The sequence below is a fragment of the Dipteris shenzhenensis genome, chromosome 2 (assembly GCF_047967505.1).
Source record: "Dipteris shenzhenensis isolate YYH24624 ecotype China chromosome 2, Dip_SZ_1.0, whole genome shotgun sequence".
Classification (NCBI taxonomy): Eukaryota; Viridiplantae; Streptophyta; class Polypodiopsida; order Gleicheniales; family Dipteridaceae; genus Dipteris; species Dipteris shenzhenensis.
The window spans coordinates 31,502,158-31,527,300 of record NC_141597.1 but is presented as its reverse complement, the minus strand read 5'-3'; the positions used below and the strand labels follow the sequence as shown (position 1 = coordinate 31,527,300).

General features: G+C 41.9%; 1 protein-coding gene across 1 annotated transcript; it reads right to left on the bottom strand.

Moving 5' to 3' along the window:
- Nucleotides 1–1,561: 1,561 nt before the first annotated feature.
- LOC147904623 (uncharacterized) lies at nt 1,562–20,871 on the bottom strand. Its single transcript, XM_087387655.1, has 7 exons — nt 18,805–20,871; nt 17,781–17,871; nt 17,522–17,679; nt 17,302–17,353; nt 13,735–13,817; nt 13,467–13,560; nt 1,562–2,622 (listed from the first exon to the last, which is right to left on the bottom strand). Exons 1-7 carry the CDS (start codon nt 20,551–20,553, stop codon nt 1,736–1,738), a joined length of 3,114 nt encoding a protein of 1,037 aa, XP_087243781.1. The 5' UTR covers nt 20,554–20,871; the 3' UTR covers nt 1,562–1,735.
- Nucleotides 20,872–25,143: the final 4,272 nt, after the last annotated feature.

Genomic DNA, 25,143 nt, shown 5'->3' with positions numbered 1-25,143 from the left:
CAGATCAGCCCTAAATTTTGCACAAGTCTTACACTAATTGGTTTTGATGTCCTTGCAAAATCTCAAGTGCATTGGATGTCAAATGTACCACTAGCAAACAAGAATGCCCTTGTTTGCATGTGGACGCTACGTATGTGAGTGAAAAATGTGCAACGGACACTGGCATCCGTTTATCCCGCAGTTAGATCGGCACCAACCTTTGCACATATCTTAAAAGAGGTGGTTTTAATCTCCACGAAAAGGGTTAGGTGCATCTGGTGCTCAATGCGCTACCTCAAAGGCAATTTGTCCCGATCCACATGTGGATCATTTGTATGTCAAGGAAAAATAGACATAAGACAATGACATCCATATGTCCCACCATCGGATCACCACCAAAATTTTCACAAGTGTTAGAGTAACTGGTTTATATTGTCTTGCAAAGTCTCAAGTCAATCGGATGCTGAATGTGCCATTGGGAAACAAGGATGCCCATACTCGCATGTGGATGCTACGTGTGTGAAGTTAAAATGCGCAATAGACACTCGCATCTGTATATCCCACTTTCACATTAGAAGACTTTTTTAGGGCTTGGCTCCCAAAGCGAGACACCCATTCAGACCCCTACATGCTAGAGGCACGATCCTAGATGTAAACATCAAATCTCTAATGTTATAACTAATGAAATATACCACCTTGTATTTTAGACTGTTACTATAGTAATGGGACAAAATCGTGCCTTAATCCACCTTAAATAGTAGGTATCTAGGCCCATCTCTATAATCATTACAAAAGGTAGCCCGAAGGATCCTATGCACTAGGTCATAGTAGCTCAAGTTGGGGTGGAGGTTTAGTTAAAGCATAGTCATTTAGTGTCAACACATTACTTGTATCTTGCTCTTCAAATGCTTTTGTATGAAAATATTATATTAAGCACATCAACACATGTCAATATCTTCCATGTAAGATGTTATTTTCTAGTGTACAAGTTGCTAATTGTGATACAATGCAAGGAAAAAGAAGCCTTTGTGTATCAAAGGCCTCGTGCACTATCTTTTGAAAAGAAATAAGATTAAGAAAGGTATTTCATGTTTCATTACATACCCAAACATAGATACTTTTATATTGTGCTTGATTAGCTTGTTTTTCACATCAATAAAAATCTAGAATTCAAAAATCTACAAGAATGCGAGAGAAAAAAGGGAATAGAAAATGGAATACTGCCACTATTGGCAAAGAAGGAAATTGGACCTTTATTACTCAATTCGTGATTTTAAGTACAATTCATGTTTTTTCTTCGATTCAATCATTTTAATTACTTCAAAACTAATAGCCAAAGACTTCTCGAAGCATTAACCAGAGCATTCTAGGTAACTCGCACTTCTGTCCTCACTCAGTATGCAGACCAGCACATTCTACACCATAAAATAGTTGTACAGATCAAGGCACACGCCAAAGCATAGCAATCTTACAAGCAACCAGAACCCACCAATAGACACAGCTTACCTTTTATTTGACACATCATAAAACTCAGCTGCGAAGCACTTAGCAATGGCTTTACATTAAAATTTATGAAGCCTTTATCATCCTTAATTGATAACCCACTGGAGCCTTTCAATTTATAGCCCCAGTGGATTAAAAAATACAACAGGCCACTCACGATGGCAATACAGACTTTTCTACAGAACTTAGATTTCAAGCTGAAGATTGCCTCACATCACGAGCTCGCATAATGTCACATAGCAAGGACATTGACTCAAAGTCGAACAGGCAAGCTATAATTTTGGAATGCCCGAATTTCTCCTTCCAAACCAGCAGTAACAATGACCAAACCCCATGCTGACGGCATGGCATAGGTAATTTTCTCATTACGACCTTCCTCCGTGTCACTCGTCCTGAGGTTATCAACCATATTGATATTAGGAACCTGCTGAACAAGAGGAAGCTTCTCTTCGGGCCAAGTTGCAGACCCTTTGCTGTCAGAGAAAAATCCATGACTTCCAACTTGTTGCATTGGTGCACCTTTTGAGAATATGGAACTCCCCGAGCAGCCTTCTAAGTAGCTATCTGAAAGAGAACATGAAGTGAAGCTTATCCCACTTGACAAAGAGGATGATGGGTTATCATGACCAAGACAGCCAGCTCGATGACATTCTGGAGACAACACGTCCATCCTAGAACTGTCCTGCAATCCAGTGGGCATAACTTCCCTGCCATTCTCATGGGTTACCAAATTTGACACACCATCAGAGACTGATTTCGTCTCACAAGGGGATACTTGGCAAGAAAATTCAATGCCCTGATCCAAATGCTCACTCACAGGTGGGCTGCCACCATTGACAACCTTCCTATCTGAAGCGTTTGGACTTTCCTTGCATACCAATGGTGAATCACTCTTCTTTGAAAGCTTTCTTTCCCCAAAGTTTGCTTTTGTGGGCTGCAGACCCATTCCAGGCCAGGGTATTGCTACTAGAACATGCCGAGCAGAAAAATCTTCATATGATCCTGACTTTCCCTTCGGATGCCCAAAATTTGAATTGTGATAATTCCAGATATAGACACGAGAATCTTCACTTGCACAGATAATGTATCTCCCATCCGAACTAAATGATGCTGAAATTTGGCTGTTTGTGTTACGGAAACCTGTACAATTCCAATTTGCAAAAAGAATTAATCTCTCTCTCTCTCTCTCTCTCTCTCTCTCTCTCAATTCCAATTTGCAAAAAGAATTAATCTGTCTCTCTCTCTCTCCATCCATCCATCCATCCATCCATCCGCATACGTACATACGTACGTACGTACGTACGTATGTATATATATATATATATATAATTCTTGAACAAACAGTGATCCCTTATGGGTGTCCAGCATGGGCTCCCGGTCTCTCTAGGACCTACTGGAACAGAATAGAAACTCTACCCAAGAGATTTCTCATAATGAAATTGGGGTTTAAGGCTTAGACACCCTATCCCATCCTACTGGCTGAGACAGATATGATACCTCTCAAACGGAAGGCATTATGCCAATTCATGGCTGGCTTCTACAAAGTTGAGAAGCTGGATGCTAGCAGAATACCTCACAACTTCACAAGGCATTGGAAGCTACACAAACCATTGGAGTGGCACTGAGACAAGAAGAAATGGATGGAATTATGGGGTAAAGCACGTGCTGATATACCAGAGAACACATCTGAGATTAGGGGGTTAGTGACACAGAAGATGCTACCAAAACTATGGCAAGACCCAGGGGCAAAAATGCAGTTTCTACAAACAGGAGATTGATCCTATGGACAGCTATGGGATGCAAAAATACCGTGGGGAAGACATATCAATGTTTAGAAGGCATCTAATATGCAAAATGAGAACCAGCTCACATGATCTAGAAGTGGAGAAGGAAAGGTGGGCAAGACCTAGGGTCCCAAGGGAAGAAAGTATATGCAAAATCTGCCCCATAGGGAGGTGCAAAATGAACAGCACGTACTCCTAAGATACCGGGCCTATGCACACTTTGAAGAAAGATATGATGACAACAGAGGCAATCTGAAAAATCTATTAGATCAGCCAGCTACAAAGCTAGGAAGCTATCTAAAAGAAGTTTTGGAACACTGCAACAAAGTATTCTACAAACGGGAGATTGATCCTATGGACAGCTATGGGATGCAAAAATACCGTGGGGAAGACATATCAATGTTTAAAAGGCATCTAATATGCAAAATGAGAACCAGCTCACATGATCTAGAAGTGGAGAAGGAAAGGTGGGCAAGACCTAGGGTCCCAAGGGAAGAAAGTATATGCAAAATCTGCCCCAAAGGGAGGTGCAAAATGAACAGCACGTACTCCTAAGATACCGGGCCTATGCACACTTTGAAGAAAGATATGATGACAACAGAGGCAAACTGAAAAATCTATTAGATCAGCCAGCTACAAAGCTAGGAAGCTATCTAAAAGAAGTTTTGGAACACCACAACAAAGTATTTGGATTAGCACACAAGCTAGCTCAACAAGTACTGGCTAAATAGCAAGTTTATGGTATTTTCTTTCACCAGGTGTAAAAGATCATTATTTGTTGATAGTGATCAGTAGTCCCATAGATCCTGAAGGGTCTCATGAGGACTTCAATACAATCATATCATATCCTCTCTCTCTCTCTCTCTCTCTCTCTCTATATATATATATATATATATATATGTGTGTGTGTGTGTGTGTGTGTGTGTGTGGATCTATCTCAGCTATTAGAAAGATGCCGTAGGTCTGCACAAATATATTCAAGTCTTCAACAACCATTCCTGAAACACACTACAAGTTCCTCTCCTTCTGTTTCAGCGTTTCTTTCGTGTGTTAGCGTTGTCAACAAGCTATGATCAATGCTGAACTTTTAACTTCAGTGAGCCAGACAATGCGCTTGATTTTCCAAAGATTCATAGAAAATGGCACGGTGCACCTGATACAGTTTGCAAGTGACATTGCAGGTGGGCAAGAGCTGAATAAAAACGATCTGGAGGCTTTTATACTTCGTGATCGAGTCCTGAGAACAAGGCTGCTTGAGCAGAGACGTAATGCAGAAAGTGCTTGTTTAAGACATAAAGAAGATACCAATTTAATTCCAGCAGCAAGGATTTGGAAGCAGATCATTGCATTGACAAGGATGAAAGCTAAGACTTTCTACTCGACTCCTGTTCCTCAAGATTATTGCTAACCTCCATTAGTACTGAGGAAAATCTAGAAAATAAGAAATACTAGCAGCAGCATCTCATGATTCCTTAAGCACAAGCTCATTGGGAAATGCACCACAATGATAGAAAAATTAAACGAAAGACTCACCACCAGATTACCCACTTTCAAGCCCATATTTGGGCTGGTCCTGGCGGATGAAAAAGCCCTCATCTCAACAACAAAGTACATCAGAACTTGCCATACTATGCATAACCAAAAAACAAGGAGCCCCTAGACACAGAGTATTAGAAGAACGCTCGATCAAAGGTCATCATTATCATGAAATTAGAAACAACAATAACCATTCAAATAATTCACAGAGCAAGTGGTACACACGAATAACCACATGGGTAACGAGAAGGTCCACAATGGAACAGCAAGAACACCAAATGATTCATAGAGCAAGGGGCAACCAGGATACACCCGAATAAATACATGGGCAACGAGGAGGTCCACAATGTCTCCGGCATGGCTGCTCTTGCTGCACTAGATACAAATAGAAATATGGGTTAAAACAGCCCAATGCTGCAAATGAGCTATAAAACGACTCCATCCTCGAGTCAGCTATCACCGTAATCATCACCAAACCAAAGACTTCTAAAACTCATCACCCAACATAGAGCTCTTCCGAGGCATAGAGGTCACGGATATGATCTATGGCCTGACCTAGCCCAAAAGACATCCGCATCCGATACCACGGACATACCCTCCAAATCGGGAGGCATTGAACTAGCTTGCCAGCCTGCCATGCCCATAGCCAAGATACACAATCCAAGTACTGATCAATGAATGCCCACGGCCCAAGCCCTCATAGGACACACTAACTATATACATCATGAATGCTAAGCTCTACCTAGATGGTTATTCTTAACCTTAGTGCTAGGGCACCCTAGGCTAATAGCCTTGCCATCTAGGTTCTCCCCTAATCCTTGGGTTAGCTACTCGCAACCCATGGTTAGCCAGGGATATAACATACTTCCACCCTCAAGGTATTTGCACCCTCATAAATCAATAGGGAAAACCTCTCTCTTGGAGCTGGTAATTCTCTCTTCAACTAGATTAGCTGAACATATATTCCAAGCTTCCCAAAGAGACTACCTTAGGGAGACCTAAGCTCTCAGCATGTCTTCCAAAGTCCAATCGACCCGCTCAGTCTTTCCATCCGACTCTGGATACTCAGCAGAACTCATGCTGAGCTGAGTATCCAATTTCTGGAACACAGCCCACGACAAATGCATAGTAAACTCAGCACTCTCACACTGACTTTTTCAGCCGGCAAGCCATACAGGCTAAATAGCTTATCAACAAACAAAAGAGCGAGCTGAATGGATGTAACAGTCTCTTCTATAGGTAAGAATCTAGCCAATTTGGTGAGTCGGTCAACAATTACAAGAATTGCATCATGCACACGAAAGGTTTGAAATAAAACTACCACAAAATCCATGGAAACACTTCGCCAAACAATCCACCTCATCTCAAGCGCTCAGCTTTATTGACTTGGCATTGTTGACATTTTCACTTTCATTGTATTTGGTTTTTTTTCAGTCTCATAGTCCACTTGGTCTATTGTAGATGACAATAAGCTTCCTTCTTTCTTTCTTTATGATTATCGGGATGATTGCAGTTGGCAGGTATAGCACATGAAGCATGGAAGATCCTACAATATCTTTATGAAACTAAAAACATTGGGATAATCATCATGCTTCAAAACGAGCTGTTCACCATGATAATGGGAGAAGAAGAGTTAGCAGCGATTGGTCAAAAGATGGATAGTAATCAATGGCCATTCTCCTAGTGAGTAAGCTTTTGAAGACAACACATGAATCCTGACTTTATTCCCAAATCCTTAAACTTCTGAAAGTTAATTGGCATTTCATAAATAAATCCTAACCAATCCTTCCGGCATCCCATACCGCCGTAAGTCATCCCTATGAAAATGTTTAGGTTATAGACTGAGTCGTTATCAACCACAGATTCAACTAAGGCATGTAGCTGATCAAAGCATTCTATGTCATGTCATCTTAATCCTAGATTCCCATAGATTCAACTAAGGCCTGTAGTTGATCAAAGCATTCTATGTCATGTCATCTTAATCCTAGATTCCCATATGAAATATAGTCGATCTTTCAATTCATCTACAGATAACAACATAATTCTTTGTACATAGAAACAAAGTAGATGAATTCTAAAAAGATAGCATTCTAAGTCCAACATGACAAAGAGCAAAATCTAACCAATATCATGGGGATAACATAGGATACCTTCCAAATCTCACATAATCTACAGGCATCAATACACACACCCTTATATCCCAACCAAAGATGTCACTATCAAAGTTCATCTTGCTCTTCCTCCAGCTATTTTGATAGCTTTTCTTTTTATATACACATCACCTACCGCATTTGCATATTACTCCATTATATACACATCACCTACCGCATTTGCATATTGCTCCGTTTCTTCTACAACCTAGGGATATCAAAGATTTGCACTAAAGTTCTTATCTAAGTATTACCAAGCTATGGACTACAGCTGTACATGCTTAGTATAATCAAGGGATGTACCTCTCCTAACATATGCCCTCGACATTTCTCTGGTATGATCTATCCTTAGTAGTTGCCCAACAATTTAGGTATGACAAATCAAGATAATACCCAGTTCCCTTCCCAGAAACTCCTTGTTTGAAGTGTCCAATCAACTTCAAGCTTTGGTCACCAACTATGTCACTAGTCAACTTGTAGTATCCAATTCTAATACTTGACAAGTAGATATTTCAATTTTATCGATTTTGTAAGTCCCATGACTCTCCTTCAAACTATCCCTTATATCCTCTTCTCAATTGTCCAAGATAACCTTCTACCAATTACCATGGAGATATTTCTTTCATAACTAAGGGACACACTAGAGGTTATAGCAAGTGAATTGGTCTAGAGTAGTCCATTTCATATTTCCATTCAAGTGACTAGATTACCTCTTGGTTTTACATCGTTCAATCTAAGAATGGTAACATATAAAATCAACTTTGGCGAAAATTTTACTATTTCATATGCCTTTGTAAGACTAGAATATATCCAATCTTACAAATTCAGATTTTTGTTGTTCTCAAGACCAAAATTTTACAAAGAAAATAAAAGAGAAAATGAGAGAAAAGAAAATTTGAGGTCACAAAATTTTTTGAAAAACAAAGCTAGACATACTTAGCAAGCAAAGCAACGTTTATGTCGTCATCAGCGCCCAAGCATAAGCAGCTATAAATCTTTGGAAGTACATATTTAAACAATGTGTAATACCTCTTACCAAAACTAGCTTTTGTTTTCAAAATCTTTATTTGAGACCTCAAAAAGGCAAAACATGCTAAAAGAAAAGATCCATTATAACAATAATTCAATTAACATACTTCAAGCATTTCAAAAGTATTTGAGGATTGCAACAAAAAATTGATTCCTCAAATCAATATCACATTCAAGGATAAAACTCATTTTAGAAATACCCAATACTCATCTACTCCAACTCATTCCCTAGAATCCCTACATAGCTTCTTATGCAAAAAACCTATTCCCAATGTTTGGAATTAATAAGGAAACCATAAACTTTTTATTATCTTTGTGGTTTTCGAATAGAGAGCCAAACACTTGTCTATCTAGGAAAACTTCTCTTAATGTCAATTAGAACGTTTAACTTGTTTTCCATATTTTTCCAATGAATGAATTTCAACTTAATGTTTTCATAAGTATCTACAGACTTTAATCTCTACTTTATATACTGAACTTCTCATTAGGTCAGTACATTGTCCCAAGCCACCACAAGAATTCATTAAGTCTATTCTAATGGATGCTAGTCATATTGGCTAAGTTTTCCTAATCTACTCAATGACAATGCTTCACAAAGATAGGCATCCGAGAATCTATAAGATTCTTGCTTTATCCTTACCATAAATTCATTTCATGGGTCTAGGAATAAGATTCAGTTTTCATGTGACCACTATCTTTCAATTCCTATATTTAAAAGAAAACGTTATAGGATGTGGTGTCATGTATTATCCATGCATGATTTAACATCATCATAATCCTTGCATTGTGGTTTTCAATCCTCGGAGTGCCTTTGTTATTGCCACATCGTCAACAAGGCTAAATCTACAAGGTTCCTACGTACCTCTGTTGAGCCATCTATCAATTACACCATCCACACAGAACCCAAAAACTCAAACCGATTACTTAATACATAATTTTAGAAAGCATACCTAAACCCAAGCCTTCATTGCGGGATCTTATGATTGCCAATGTGCGTCATACTACAAAAGACTTAGGATATGACGATGATTTGCTATGATCTTGCTTTTGCAAGCTTTGCACTTTTGTGTGGGTTCCGCCAAAGTGCCAATGCTCATGCTAACACAACATAACCATCTAGGACGTGTGCTTCTCTATCCAACCGATTGCTCGGGCCTTAGGCTGCCTATGCTCACCATGCATTGTGCAGCTTTATCAATGCCTATGCCAGCTAGCACATTCTATGCACACGCACAAGTGCTACCGATTTGACTCTAAGGCTTTGCCATGCACAGTTCGTGCATCCCAATAACTTCGCTTGTTTGCAACTATAACCAAGAACTTTAAAAGCTCCACATAGTGCACTAAGCACTATCGATGGCATCATGCACACACGATGTCCTCACCTCTACTCTAACTCCTACACTAGACTACAAGTCTAATACCACTCAACCATCATCTGGTCTTTGCCAAGAAGTCTGCCACATTACCTTGGATTGTCACACAGTTGAGAGATCTCGTAGACTGGTCTCTAGGCGTCCCAAATCGTGCACAACCTGAAATGGCTCTCTCATGTAGTTCCCTAGTCTACTAGCGACTGATCTGCATCGATGCTTCGACATGCAATCAGCCTTTTGGTTTGCGTTCAGCCCACTACGTCCCAAACTGCATAGTCAAATAATTTGCATAACACTGCCAAGACCTTTGAACCCTCAAGCTCCACAAACCACTGCTAAATTCTGTTCTGCGAATTAAACGCAGCCCTAGCTGGCCAAACTCTGTATACGGTCTGGACTCACTGCATGTTTGTGCAGGAATCTGACCTGTTATGTGCAATTTGACCATCATAGTTTATGGGCTTCCGCTTCTGCAAATTCTCTTTTCTGTATGCAGCTGGTCTGTGCCTGAGGCCTTATAGTCCCAGTGTAACCAAAAAACATGTTTCTAGCAAGCGAAACACTTAGAAACATTTCTAGACGAAACATTTCGCCGAAACGGGCAAAATGCCAATGCATTGGGCAAAACGCCCTAGTACAGGTTGTCACTTGTGTCTTGACTCTTTTGAGAGTTCATATATATACCTTTGTAAGACTAGAATCTGTCCATGTTAGAAATGACCCAACAGAGGGTACGCACAGCGGAAGACTTATAGTAATGCCCAGGAGCTCACACAGTGTGATGTGGGGTGTGGAATCACAATGACCCAACAGAGGGTACGCACAGCGGAAGACTTATAGTAATGCCCAGGAGCTCACACAGTGTGATGTGGGGTGTGGAATCACAAACTTCTTAACTTAAGTGCATAGATGTGCAAGCCAATAAATAGACAATGCTCAGAGACAAATATAGAAGCAACACTTTATATTTCCGTTCGTCCAGAAACTAGGACAGGATACAATACCAAAAGGTTCAACTACAAGCTTGGCACTTCTAGATCTTTGAGCCCGCGTGCTCCACCTCGAGCATATGTAGACTCTCTGTCTAGATCCCTTCCACCTTGCTGTCCGGAAGCGGGCAGCCACTCTAGCTCAGTCTGCAGCTTATCCTAGGTCGCCTTGTCCTCCTGAATGTAGGCCTAAGGCTCCCCCTTTGCTGCTCCTGTCTGCGGTCCTGAGGGCTGCTCCAAGGAATGATTATGGAGGCCCCTAGGGCCCCCTTTTATAGGGCAAAGCCCTACACAAAATAGCCAACCCAAACTGCCCGGCTTCAGGGTCTGTTTGGGCCGACCCTGGTCTGCAGGAATACATGCTGTAGGCAGCCCCTTTTAGGGCCCTCTTTTCCAGGGCCTTTGGCCCACACTCCAAGGGCTTCAGCCCTGCTTCCAAGGCAGGGTCCAAGCCCCTTCTGTCTGCCTATATAAGGCTTGGTTGGCTGGCTCCAACCAGCCCAACCAGCTCAACCAGGATGACCGACCCTGCTGCTGGTACACCCGCCTCTGCTGCGCCCCTTTCTGGCACCCTGTACTGCCCACACGTGTGTGCCTTGGCTGCGCCACATTCGCCTCAGTCCGCCCTCCTGTGCATCTCTGTAAGGGGCCTGTTCCATCCTTTATGCAGAGTCCTTGAGGCGCCTCTGCCAGGCTGCTGTGCTGCCCATTTAGCCCTCTCCCTGTGAGGTGCTGCCCATGTGGCAGCCCCCTCTCCACCGTGAGTCCTTTGGGCACATGCCCTAGGTCTCCCTCCCCCATGCTCTCCTCATATGGGGGCTTACAGATGGGGAGGTGACCTTTCCAACAGTCCAATCAAACAAATTTGGAACTTTTGTAGGTCTAAAGACCAAAAATCTACACAGAAAATAAAAGAGAAAATGACTCTTTTGAGAGTGCTCAATGTGTATATGTGTATTTGAGAGCTCTTTTCAAAGATAGAGAGAGAATTTGAAGATAATTATTTCTGTTTTACACATAATTCATATAAAATACATTTTTAAAACCCGTTTCTAGACAAAGCTCCTGGCAAAATCTAGAAATGTTTCTTGTCACACTTTATAGTCCCTGCTGCTCTGCCGCAGACTTGAGGCAACTACTGCAGCTGAAATTCGGCAGCAGGCTCCTATTTGGGCCTAAATAAAGCAAAGCGATAAAGCAAGGCAATAAAGCATAGATCCTTGATTCGCAGCTTTCACCACCTGTTTACACGCAGCCCCAAGGCCTACCACCCAGTCTGACACACCTTATTCGCGTCCACGCAACATGTCTACCTGCATCTCTAGGATCCAAGAACTTTAATAAGTTATCTATTGCATGGTTCTTAATGTGCAGTAGACTATTACCCTATCATGACCGTATCTAAGCTCTCGATGCCTGACAGATACATTATTATATAAGGCCACTGCTTGGCGCCTGTGACCCACATGGGTTTTGGAAGTCAGGATGCCCAACTGATGCAGATGCCATAATTTATGGCAGGATAATCTACATCACACAGTAGACAAAAAGCTTTCTATTGCACGCTCATAACCAGCTATCTCCGGGTCTGCAACCACTCACTCTGGAATCCACACCAACACAATAAAACGCAAACATTCCTCCATTGCTTCGAGGCCAATTCTACAAGTAGGTTTTACAAGAAGAGACTATATAGCAGAAAAACATAGCTTCCAAAGTTTCTTAATCTTCTCAAGCATGAAGGACAACCAAGAAATACAAAACCACTCACAACAAGAAAGCTTCGTCCGTTAACTCCAGTTCTTGTGGTGAAGACCTGCTCTGAGACCACTGAAACAATTCCATTTCCGAGTCAGTTACCATGATCATCTTCACCAAACCAGAGACTAGGAACCGAGCCACAATCATCACCATCCCAGCTATTTAACTCTTCTGGCTCATCCTCAAGCACATAGAAGTCATGGGTAAGGTCTATACCTGACCCTAGCCCAGTAGACATCCATGTCCCACAGTGAGGCATACCTTCCATGCCCATGGCCAAGATCCACAATCTAGGTACTGATCAACGAATGCCCATGGCCCAAGCCCTCATGCCAATATATAGGCCACGTTTACACATATCATGAATTATTTTTACCCTTTAGAGCTCTAATCCAATTAGTAGTTCTGAACCTTAGCCATAGGGCCTTCCACCTAGGCTAACCACCGTGCCCTCTAGGGTCTCCAATCACCCTTGGGCTACTACTGGCAACCCATGGTTGGCCAGGGATGTAACAAACTGACCTGTATTGTTGGTAATGACCTTGTGACTGCATCTCTTTCCTCTGAGGACAATATCGCAAATCGCAAGGCTGCTGATCTGCAGCACCTATATGCAGAAATGCTTAAATGGGCAGCAGTTAGAAGGATATGTGACATGTTTAACACAGCATCCTTGAGGAATCTCATGCACAGAAGATTGGATCAAACCACTCAATAAGAGGGACCACGAGCAACTGGGAAACTACAGAACAATCATGGTCAGCCCTGATTTCCAAGCTATTTGGGATGGGCATGGAGGTAAAAATCAGCCAGTGGCCTACGACTAATCAGAAAAGAGCTAAAGGACAAGCCGGTTTCTGCAAGGCACACAGTATCACTAACCACTTGGTGACTTGCATCCTCGTGGAGGAAATTCACCTGCAAAAGGACCGGTCTCTCAGCAAGGTGGCCAGCTATAATTACAGCCAAAATCTATGGCTGAAGTAAAACAGCAAAACAGCATCCAGTAACCGAGAACCAGAAAAAAGAAATGTCTGGTGTTCAACTTTATTTCCAAAAGCATCCACAGCAGCTCCATCAAAAAGAGACAAAGAACATGGCAACTATAAATCTCAAGTAAGGCTAATAAAGATGAGCTTAGAGTCCCAAAGAGCAGTAAGAAATTCAATTTTTGGGTAGTTGTTCAAACATATTCCCTTGAATCTGTTCAGCAATATGGTGCTTTATATAAGAATTTGATACCAGAACAAAACAACACCCTGAAGGCAAATATACGATGTCAAGTTTTACTTGAAATCACTAGGAAGGCTTCCATAGTAAGAGAAATCTCTGCCTAATGACAGGAGAAATGTACATTACCTTTATACTTTGAGCTGATTTCAGTACCATCGTATACACGAATGCGTGAATCACTTGATGTGATCAAGACTTTGTCCTGATCCCCAGGAATAAACTGCAATGAACAACAGGTCACAAACTGACATTTGCATACCTCCTAGCCTTATTGAAAAAACTTGTCCTAACTGTTTCCATTGTTTTCTTCTACTTCTCCCTTCTTCTTTTTGGGGAGAAAGGGTGGGGGTGTGTCTGTTATCTACTACAAAATATGCAGGAATGAAATAAATACCTGGAATCCAGTTATCTTCTTCCCCTGAGACCGCTTACTTTTACTTTTCACTTCAAAAGTTGTGTCAAGTTGCAATTTGTTTCCTGTTGCACAAAAGGTGCAAACCCATAAGACTGCCATGAGAGTGAGCCAAGATTACTAGACAAACAATTAGGTTCTAATGTCCAAACAAGAGATTGTTTTTTGTAGCGTACTAATATTCTGAACGACAGACCCCCCCTCCCAAAAAAAACAAAACATAAAACATAGATTAACATTGCAGAAAAAATGTCAAAGTTGTGTTGTTTTTGCCTTTAGCCTCTCCTCTTGCTTCTCTCCTCTCGAGCCAGGGGCAGCCTCTGCCCCAAACCCTGACGGTATTGCAGGTGTCAAGCCCCTTTTGTCCTCCTAATATGGAGGATCGTATGGGGCATTGAGCCTCGTACTCTTAACAAATAGCAATTGACTCATATTTTTTGGATTGTGCTATGCAACAAGACTATCACATTCCATATCATTCAACGATTAAAGATTTCACAAAATCACACTACAGGATAGGCAATGAACTTGCTAGTAAAAATTCATTATAGAAATATTGAAAAGCAACAAATTTCTAGAAAGGTTGAAAACTTGTGATTAGAAGCAGAAGACAGGATGAGATAGAATCATGATGTCACGAGGGCGTGAATTTTAGCACATGCATGTTGGCTTGCATGTGGGCTAGACCCCGAGAAATAAAGCAGGCAAGGCCTTGGGTTGCAAAGCGTGCAAGTTTTCCCTAGGGAATTGTGCCTTGGGGTTCAATTTTGGGGTTTTGCCCCAAACAGGGGGCAAAATAACCTTAGTGGTTTAAGTTAGTCATTGGTTGGCCTTTAAAATTGCCCCACTAGAGAAGGCAGGGGAGGGGGGGGGGCCGGGGGATGCCACGTGGCCTTTTTCCATGCCTTGGATCAATTTAGCAAGGTTGCTTGGGGAAGCACCCAGCAGGAAAAAGCATTGTCACGTAAGGATGAGGGCTGGTGATCGAGACAACGATGTGCAAGCCCACGGGCTGGGATAAAAAAGAATTCCATATGGCGAGGTTCCTATTGGTTATCACGCAAGAGTTGATTTGTTGGCTGTGTACGGACTGTGCACGGGCTGGTACAATCTACGTACAGATCACATAAGGGCTGTGTACGTCCAACGTACGGGCTTCAGTCAGTGTACGGATATACGAGTTATTGTAAGCTTTTTATACGACCATTTGTACAGTGCTTGCACCGACTGCTTCAAGTGTATGTATGGATAGTGTACGGAGGGTATAACTACAGCGTATGGAAGTTATACGAACAATGTACGAGCTGTGTGCCGTACAGCTTGAACGGGCTACTTACTATGGCCTTGGGCTGCGTGCACAAGTAACTATACCAAGGTTGCACAGGCTGCTAGCTGGGTGGCTGTGTGGAAAGAATTTGTATGCTTTAGCTGAAGCATGAGCTTGGTTGAGCTCTTGGTTGTTGAAGAGCCTATGCTATGAGCTGTTTTGCAGAGATTTAGTTGGTAGAATAGCCCATCGTGAATGCTTTCAATTCAAGTGCAGGTTCCCTGCGATGGTAGGCTGATCATTATGCTTTCACCCATTGCTTAGACATGCCAGTGGCTTAGTGAGCAGTTGATACAATCATAGGAGGATTATGAGACCACGCATGGTTTGCTAGCAACAATCCTAGGCTGAGTATAAGCCTTTTGGAACTGAAATGGATGCTCTTTTGCTATGCTTGATGGAGGACACTTTCAATAAAGATAATGCTTTGGTTTTCCTAAGAGATAGTGTACATATAAACAGTGGTTGCTAGGCACAGGGTACACGATTGGTACAGCCTCGTTGCTGAATAGACCGGGGTCGGGTATCTATGCTTGAGATTGGAAAGTATCCCTAGACCCCACAGAGAGAGGTGCAAGTTCTCTTATGGAAAACAGATTGATTTTTCAGATATGTGCTGCACCTAGGGTGAGAGACTATAGGTTGTGGCAGTCCTGGACAGCAAAGAAAGCTCTTGTATGCTTTCCTTTTCTGCTTTGAGTAGATAGGAGGTTAATTGGGCACTAGCGACAGCTATGGGGAACTATGTGGCCAAGTGTAGTTACTAGTGACAGCCCCAGGCTGTGTGCAATCTTCTTGGATTAAGGATTAAGACCTACTGCCAGGATTCGCCAGCGATGCAAAAAGATACAAAGATATAAATCAATTTGTTACAGAATGCCTCACTTGTCAGAAGATCAAAGATGACAGAATGAAGGCACCTAGCCTACTTATGCCTCTTCCCGTGCCTCAAGCACCATGGCAAAGTATCACAATGGGCTTCATTTTTTATTTGCCAAGATCAAAATAAGGGAATGATGGGATTTGGACTATCATTGATAGATTCAACAAGCAAACTCATTTCATTCCAGTATGCAAAACTATAAAGGCAGATCATATGGCTAAGGTTTTCATGACACAGATCTTTAAGCACCACGGTATGCCTAAGTCCATTGTCAGTGACCAAATCAGACTGGGAAAAGTACCTAGTACTGGTGGAGTTTGCATATAATAATACAAATTCACAGCTCTACAGGGAAAGCCCCCTTTGAGGTCATTTATGGAAAAGTGATTCTGCCCCCTCTCCTGAGGACCAAAGACCAGATATTTGCAGCTGATCAGTATGTCAAAGACCTCCAAACAGCTTTTAGCCAGGTTCGGACAGCCATAGAAAGGTCTCAAGAAAAGCATATCCATGTTTGGCATCTCATGTACGAAGGTTTCTTTCTTGTACTTTATGTTGTAATATAGATTTCAGTCTATCTTTCATGCACTTAGTTTGGAGTGAAATTGAAGGTTCTTTGCACTTCCATGTTCCACTTGAGCTAGCATTAGATTGTTGGTTCAGATAAGCACAGGAGATAGCTAGATCTCAAGCAAGGGGATTGGGTACTTTTGAAGTTCGAAAAAGCTAGGCTCTACAAGCTTAAGGGCACAGAAAAAGTGTATGCAAAGTTATCTCCCAGGTATTATGGCCCTTTCAGGGTTACAGATGAGATTAATGAGGTTGTATACAGATTGGCACTGCCAGAGCATTGGAGTATTCACAATGCCTTTCATGTGTGTCTTCTAAAGAAATATTAGGGACCAGAGCCTACCGACCCAATAACAGAGGATCCACCGGAATCTAATGAGCTGGAGGAGATCCTTCAGCCAGAGCAGATTGAGTTACCATGTTGTATGCAAAGGCCCCCAGAGCAAGGGATTTTTTAGGTACCTTGTAAAATTCAAGAACTACTCGGCTTTGGATGCTAAGTGGATGGATGAAGACAAGTTGTCTAAGCATTCACAGCTTTTGGATATTTACAAGGAAGCTTTTCAATTGAGGTCAACTAAATAGAAGTCAAGGGGATGTCACCAAGTTGTAAATACTCCAAAGTCAAAGTTCCAATTGACCATTTATTTGATCATAATTAGAGTCTTTCATTTATTTAATTATGTTCAAAAGCCGTATGTCAAATTATTGACTTCGATCAAAGATACTTAACCTCGGTTAGGAAGACTTGGACGGAATAAATGGATACCTGATGTTTTGTAGAAGCGACAAGTGCCCCTATACGAGCCAACAACTGCTCCCTGCTCAGGACCATGGCAGAATTCAGTAGAAGCTCCTCAACCTTGCTTTTAAAATTATAAGTTCCTGAAAATTGCTTTAATAGTAGAAATCATTCCAAGTACTAGGATAGAAAATATTTGAAAACTGTTGTGAGACAACTGCATGCACACATGAACAGCCACTGAGACCTGTCCATCAGGCGTATAACATGCTGCAGTGACCATCTCACGTAAGTCGGCCCAATCAACAACTTGCCGTTCTTGTATGCTCCAGATCCGTACTTTGCCATCCAATGACCCACTAATGAAGTACCCATCATCCACAGGGTTGAACTGAATGCATGTTACTACACCAGATCAAAAGAAACAGATGTGTGAAGTTAGACAATAGCTGGTCTTTCTTGAGTTAACCATGTCACAAATGACGGCAGTAAAGCATTTGGCTTACCATAATCATTGTGTGCAAAGATCTTTAGGCATTCGCTGCTCACAATGCTCCATAGCCGCACTGTTTTATCCATCGAAGATGATAACAGGGACTGCTCCATTCAATGTACAAGAATTCAGTCAATATCTTGACTTTTTTACGTCGCATACAAACAGCCCATCCACCTTGTTCAGTGAAGTTACAACAAAATTTATGTGCAAGAACTCAATAACACACGGAAAAAAGAAAATTGCAAAGACAATGAGGGTATCTTAGAGCTGAGGACGTAGAAGTAACATTTGTCCTTACAGCATGGGAAAATTTGAGTCTTATTCAAAGCAGGGGTACAATGCCATAACACATAACCATCAGATGTAGCTTAGAGGCCTACGAGAGAGGATGCCCCTAAACACATTTAATCACGCCTGAAAGAAAATTTGAGTCTTATTCAAAGCAGGGGTACAATGCCATAACCACATAACGATGTATCTTAGAGTCCTTCAAGAGAGGATGCCCTAAACACATTACACTTTCAGATCTTTGATCAAGCAAGATCAAGGTTTCAGTTTAAACCAAACAGAAATAACACATCAACAAAAGCATTTAGATAGTTGAGCTCCCATCAACAAAATATCTAGGTAATTCCTCTCATTCAAGGCTCTTGTCTAAACATACATGTTAAAGAGATCAGACTCTTCAAACGCCCCAAGACATCCAACAAGGCCAGGCACAAACAGAGAATTTGGTATTAAAAGCATTTGGATAGTTGAACTCCCATCAACAAAATATCTGAGTATTTCCTATCATTCAAGACTCTCGTCTAAATATACATGTTAAAGAGAGAAGACTCTTCAAAGGGAAACATCCCAATGACATCCAGCAAGGCCAGGCACAAACAGTGATACCTACAGTGTACAAAAACATGTGCAATGCTGCAAGTTCAAGCTGATTAACATTCACAAGAATATACAAATCTATATCAGCAAACACACTGGAATTCAGAAATAAATGACACTCGCTTAAAAATCAGAACGTGAGACGACACCTGAGAAGGCGACCATGATAAATCCAAGATGTCCTCTGTGTGACCCTTGAATTCACACTTGGAGATCTGTGAAAGAAAAAATAGTTTGGGAAGCTGGGAGGTGCTGCTTAGGGCTTTTTTCCTCCCGGAGAGACTCTTGCCACTTTTCTTCATGTCCTTCTGCCTATCAGGGGGACTATCCACAGGTGACTTTTCAACACCAGCATTCAACTCTCCAGACGTGTCAGGAGAACGTCTGGTTCTTTCATTTTGCTCAAAAACTTCCCACACCCTTACAATTCTATCCTGCCCAGCAGTCGCAAGATAAGAACCATCAAGACTAAATTTCATTGTCCAAATGGCACCTTGATGAGCTTGTATCTCTTGCCTTAGATGCAGCTCCGAAAACTCCTTTGTGGCCTTTCTATGGGTATGCACTTTAATTCGTTTTGTTGTCTGTTGAGGAATGTCCTGACTATCATCAGTGGCCGATCCAGACTTCCTGCCAGACTTCTCTGTTGATCCATCCTTCTCGTCGCTACCACTTCCATGGTTCCTTTTCTCTTGGGAGCCTCTTACAACTCCTTTTATCACTTTGAGCCAGCCCCTCTTTTTTTTCTGAGCGCCAGGCCCAGTATCCAGCCGATTGTCTCTGACGCCAGTGTCGTCTGCTGCTCTCGCCCTCCTCATGACTTCCTGTACAATAGGAGAAAGCCCTAAGGAGGTCTCAAATTCCTCCAAGGTAAGCTCCCTACCTGTATCAAGCTCTTTGAGTTTGTTCCATAAACCATCCTTCCCAACTTCATTCACTACAAATTCCTTGCCACTGTCTAGATCCTTTATTCTGCACAAGATCTCTCCATCCTCTGAGTTTTCTGCATCTTCACTGCATTTTCTGGACAGTCTCCCGTTCTTTAACAATGTCTGAGGTGCCTCGTTATCGTACTCCCCGTCTAAGCTTCTTGCATCCAATGGAAAGCTGGCGTTCGTGGCCGTTCCTGAGTTGGTCCGGTAAGCTTGGAACCTCCGGGCCGCTAAACCCTCGGTGAAGGAACGACTTGATGGAATAGAAGGGCCGGTCCCGCCTGCCTTCTTTCCTCCAAGGGGAGGTTTGGAAGACGGATGGCCGTGACCGCTGGAACCAGTCCTCAAAACAGCGCCGCTGCCATCTGCTAGTCTGTCATGACCACTATGAGGCAACAATGGAGAAGTGGTTCCGGACTTAACCTGTCGGCCGGAGCAACTCTCTGTGCTATCCCCGCTCTGTAATCTGGGGAATGTACCATCCGATCTGGAACGTACCATAGTCCACCGAACTTCTCTGGCTTCGGCTACCTGATCCTTACGTCCCTCCGACGAAGACGAATCCTGCCTAGCTGATCCTCCCGGTGCAATAAAATTTCCATTAGCTTTACATTCAGAAAACAACATCTGCAAAGTGGAAGTTGTAGCCGATGGCTCTGCGACCCGCGGAGCAGCGTCCAATAGGACAACCGTGTTCTCAGGATCCTGGCTCTCCGGTTTTAAGCCCATCTGTGAAAGTAAACGCTGTCTCCTCTCAGGAATGCTTCCCGGATTGCTCTTCCAAATCTCGTACCTGGAAACTGAAATATGAGACGGCATCTGACCATTGGAAAGATTGTCCTTGCTGGCTGGCGATTCATCGAGGTTGCGCTTCTCTTCCCCCCCGCTTTCGGCATCGGACGACGAGGGGATATCTTCCAGGCTCTCAAAAAACTCTTCTTCGTCTTCGTCGCTGGAAGAATCCATGCTCAGAAATGTGTCAAAAGGGCCAAGGGCCAAGCCATGGCCGGGAGGGATCTGAGCGAAATCAATGCGCAGCGGGGGTAAAGCAGGAGGGGTGGTGCGGCGAGAGGGGAAGGCAACAATGAGGCAGCGACGAAATATGTTGCAGAGCACCTGAAAAGCATAGAAGATGGAGATGGGATGGGATCTAAAGGGAGGGGGGGTGGATCTGAGAGAGAGGAAGGGGAGAGGAGTGGATCTAGAGCGATCGGGGAGGGGGAAGGGATGGAGGCAATGGAGATGGAGATTGTTGTTTGACGAAGAAGATGAAGAAGATGAAGAAGGGCAGCATTAGCATCAGTTGAAGATGATGAAATAAAAAGCAGAAGAACAGAAACAAGAGATCAACTTCCCCTTTTTGTCTTTGGTGTCTTTGTTGTCTTTGTAGTATTATTTATTTATTATTAAGAATTTCCTCCTCAGGCCTTGGGAGCTCTCTCTCTCCTCTGCCAACAGATGACAAACCACCCCTCCACGTGTCACCCCCCTTCCCCTTTGCCCATTCCCCCCCCCCCTCGTGCTTCCTATTCATATGACCCCCAACTACTTTCTTATTTTTATTTGCTCTCTCTCACGGTCAAATGGCCTCATCTCACACACAACGAGTCCAAGTTTCATCCCTCTTACAAGTCCACCGATCTCGTCCCTCCCTGCCCTCCTGCTCCCCACCACCTCACCACACTCATCTTGTCCCTTCCTTGCTCCTTCCAGCACTCACTTCGGCCAAAACTGCATGCATCTTACAGCCCCTTCCATAATCTTGATTTCAGGGGTAACTGTGGGGCATGGTAAAATGTCACACACGCTATCTCCATCGCACCAGTAATCTAACATGTCATATAGTTGTGGTTGCAACCTCCCTAAGCGTTTTGACAACTCCAGAATCTACTGAAGTCCACCTTTAATCTTGGAGTAAATATGGCTCACTACTCACAATTTTTCCCTCGATGAAAGGTGTACTTCAAACCAATTCCTTTGTCCTTCAACTCCCCTCCACAACCCTGTACCGTTTGTAGTTAGTAGGAGGGACTCAATTTGCTCATCTTATCCCGTAGTTGCCCCTCGCCCTCACCCCCTCCCCCGTTATCCACGTTTCACATAGCATCTCACTCCACCTGATTTGCTAAACATCGAATAGCCTTTCTTTATTCTTGCAACACCCACTCCCGCAATTCATCATGCTCCCACAGAACACGCATATGGCTCCCATAGATGTTCCCCCACTTCTTACTTTATGACATCGCAATCTCCATCTCCAAAAGGCATGCATGCCCTTCTACTTGCCTCTCTACCCTAGCTTTTCTTGCTTGTGTCATCCAAAACAATGCCAAGGTGCACATCAACTCAACAATGCACTGACACAAACCAATCCCTTGTATTTGAAGCCGTTATCCACAAAAGAGGCAAGCTACATTTAATTAAAATGAAGAGCAAAATAAGCAACCAAACATGGCTTTCCTTCTCCAAACAAAAAGTAACAAGAGCGAAGGGTTGTGCACAATAAGGACTTACATCTAGCCAATGAGTTGATAGTAAGATGACAAGAAAGTCGGTGGAAATGGAAACTTGCAAGCATGAATGCTCATGGACATTACCTTTTGGCTTTGAATGTTTGGAGCTATGCACAAGATAGGCCAAAAGTGGTGTGGAGCCTATGGTAGTCGAGAGATCAATGGGCAGGGGAAACAAAGCATGTTATTCTTTACATGGCCACATGGGTTAAACAAGAGAGTGTGAATTGTTTTTGGCACACGATTATCTATGGGAGAAGTAACATTACTTTTGTGGAGAGAGAGAATTCAACTTTGGAGATCCATTCTAAAAATATCTCTCCTCAATTAAAAAGAAGTTCAAAATATACTACTTAGTGGAAAAGGCAAGAGGGGAGGGATGATAGAGGCAAGGGGTAAGAATGTAAAACCCTTTTACAATATTATTTTACAACATCCTCAAGTAGCCTAGTGGAAAGACCCTATGGGTGGTTAAAGGATGTATGCCTTAGCTTAATTGGGCACCTTTTCACTTAAGAAATTGATTGAATATCTCCATGGAAAAATAAATGCCTTTTCAATTAGGTTTCTCCTTAGGTAGGTTAAGGCATCAAGCTTAATCTTCAACTTTAGCCTATCAATTGAATTTCTCCATTGAAAAGTAAAAACCTTTTCAAATAGGTTTCTTTCTAGGTTAAGTTATATGTATGGAATGATTTGCTAAGAGTAAGGGCCTTTATAACAGGTAAATGGGAAGTATAGATCAATAAACTAATATACAAATTAGGTAAGAGCCATTTGGGGGATATATTGATGTGGGAGGAGATGTGGGACGAATATCTAGAAAAATCTACAAGAGCCAAGGGAAGTACTCTTCCTAGGAAGAATAATGATTTTCGGGAGTTTCTCAAAATCTCTCAAAGTTAGATTTGCAATCTTGGATAGTAAGCATACAGGATTTGTTTTTCATTCCCTATGTCCATTGACAAGAATTGGAGGGTGGACATTGATTCCTTGTTAGTTGTCATTGTAGCATGGGGTACTCAAGGGTCACTACTATACCCTATCATAGCACTACCAATATGGCATTGCCAAAAAGTGTTGAGAGGAGCATGAGAGGTAAGAGGCACATCCAAAATATACTCTCACGGCTCGGTACTATATTTTACACTGTATTCTAATTGCTAGTGACTCACTACCATATTCTTTCGTTTTGTATTTGGGAAGTGTGTTGCTCTACAATAAATATTGCTCCCTTTTGCACATTTTTAAAAAGAGTGTCCTACAACTTGGGATGGGCACATGTCTCACGATGATAATATGCCACCAACAATTAGGAGTGGCTACAACTCAGTGCCATGATGATTAGTGGAAGTTCTAATGTAAGAAATGGCCTAATTTTGGATAGCATACAATCTCAATAATAAGTCAATTTTATGATACTATGATGAGCTCCATTCATAATTGTGGCCTATAGGTTTACTCGTAAGTACAAGCTATGTAATGAAAGCCATAGCTTGTGATTGGTGTGTGCATTGTAACAACATATAAGTATCATTTGCACAAAAAGTTAAATGTATTTTCTAATAAAGTTGATAGCAAAACTGAGATCGCACTGCCAATTAAATTATTACCTTACAACAATACATCCCATTGGGATTCGAAAACTTGCTCACATGCATGATAAAATTGAGATCACAGTGCCAATTGAATTATTACCTTACAACAATACATCCCATTGGGATTCTGAAACTTGTTCACATGCATGATAATGAACACGTCTCCCAATAAAACACAAAGTTATAAGTCCCTACAAAGGCTTAGCTAGCCTGGCACAAGCAAGCAAATCGCAAAACAAGGCAAATTCAATAAATGGCAATATCTTCATTAAGAAAACTAAGATTGAAACTCCACCTATGTTTTATTGCTTTCTTTAGTGGCCAAAGCTATTCTTATACTTACACATGATGTTCCCACACTTGGATGAAGCCTTCAATAGTATCAACAAAAAATTTGAGTGCCCCTTCAATTCTTTGCACCCAAATCCTTAAGTGTCCCTTCAAGTCTTTCCACCCAAATGCTCCTCCTCTTTAATAATTTGTATTTGATTCTACACTCAATTTTGGAATATTGCCCATCGCAAAAGTTATACAAGGTTTGAAATTTAGAACCCTCACTAAAGTGAACAAAAAGTCAAAGATACTAATTATTAAGATGAACCTCAATAGTCACCGACTCTCTCTCTCTCTCTCTCTCGCGCTCTCGGGCATGTGTTGTGGTTTTTCTATCCATATACAAATACGCACATATCTATAGCAAATATAATATGCATTTATAATCCTCCATCCATGAATACTAATTCATATTAATCATGCATTCTTTTATGGATATACGATGTTGTGTATGCACATAAGTATAAGCATCTTGACATGTATGTGTGATATGCATTGCTAAACTACATCAATTTCATGCATGCATTGTAGATGATTGAGTGCAAGCATTCTGAATACACATGTGCAACATGACATCATTCATTATCCCATCTTGGTCCTAGCATGAACTACGAGGTGCCATGCTTGGCTAGGATTATTAGCAAACAAAATGTTTCTCATCCCTTTTGTCATATGTGATCACTTTTTTACAAAGCATTTTCACCTAGGGAAGGCAGAGATGCAAATTATCTTCTTCAGTACATGTGTCAAAGTTGCACAGCCATAGGCATATGAAAACGCCATAAATATTTATGAGCAATAAGCTATCCACAAGCCATAATAATAAATTCATGTTCAAGTGGCATCACAAAATGCATGAGATCATTGCTCTTAAACAACTTATTAAAAATATAAGGTAATGGGGCTAAAAGCTCCCCAATTAAAAAGAGTTACAAAAATGTATTATTAGTGGAAAAGGGCATGGATGGGAAGACAAGGGGAAGGGTAAAGAGGGGAGTGATTAAAATGGATGTCCCTCTATTTATGAGGCATGGGGAGCTCCCATATTACTTAGCGGCTAAGAATTTAAAACCCAAAAAACAGAAGGAGAGGGGCAAGAATAGGCATCCAAG

Excerpts from the sequence above, each read along its gene's own strand:
- LOC147904623 (XM_087387655.1), bottom strand. The coding sequence starts at position 20,553 with ATGGATTCTTCCAGCGACGAAGACGAAGAAGAGTTTTTTGAGAGCCTG. Across the intron at positions 17,680-17,780 it reads CTTTGCACACAATGATTATG|TAACATGCATTCAGTTCAAC; the intron begins GTAAGCCAAATG and ends GATCTGGTGTAG. Across the intron at positions 13,818-17,301 it reads TCGCTTCTACAAAACATCAG|GAAACAAATTGCAACTTGAC; the intron begins GTATCCATTTAT and ends TTTGTGCAACAG.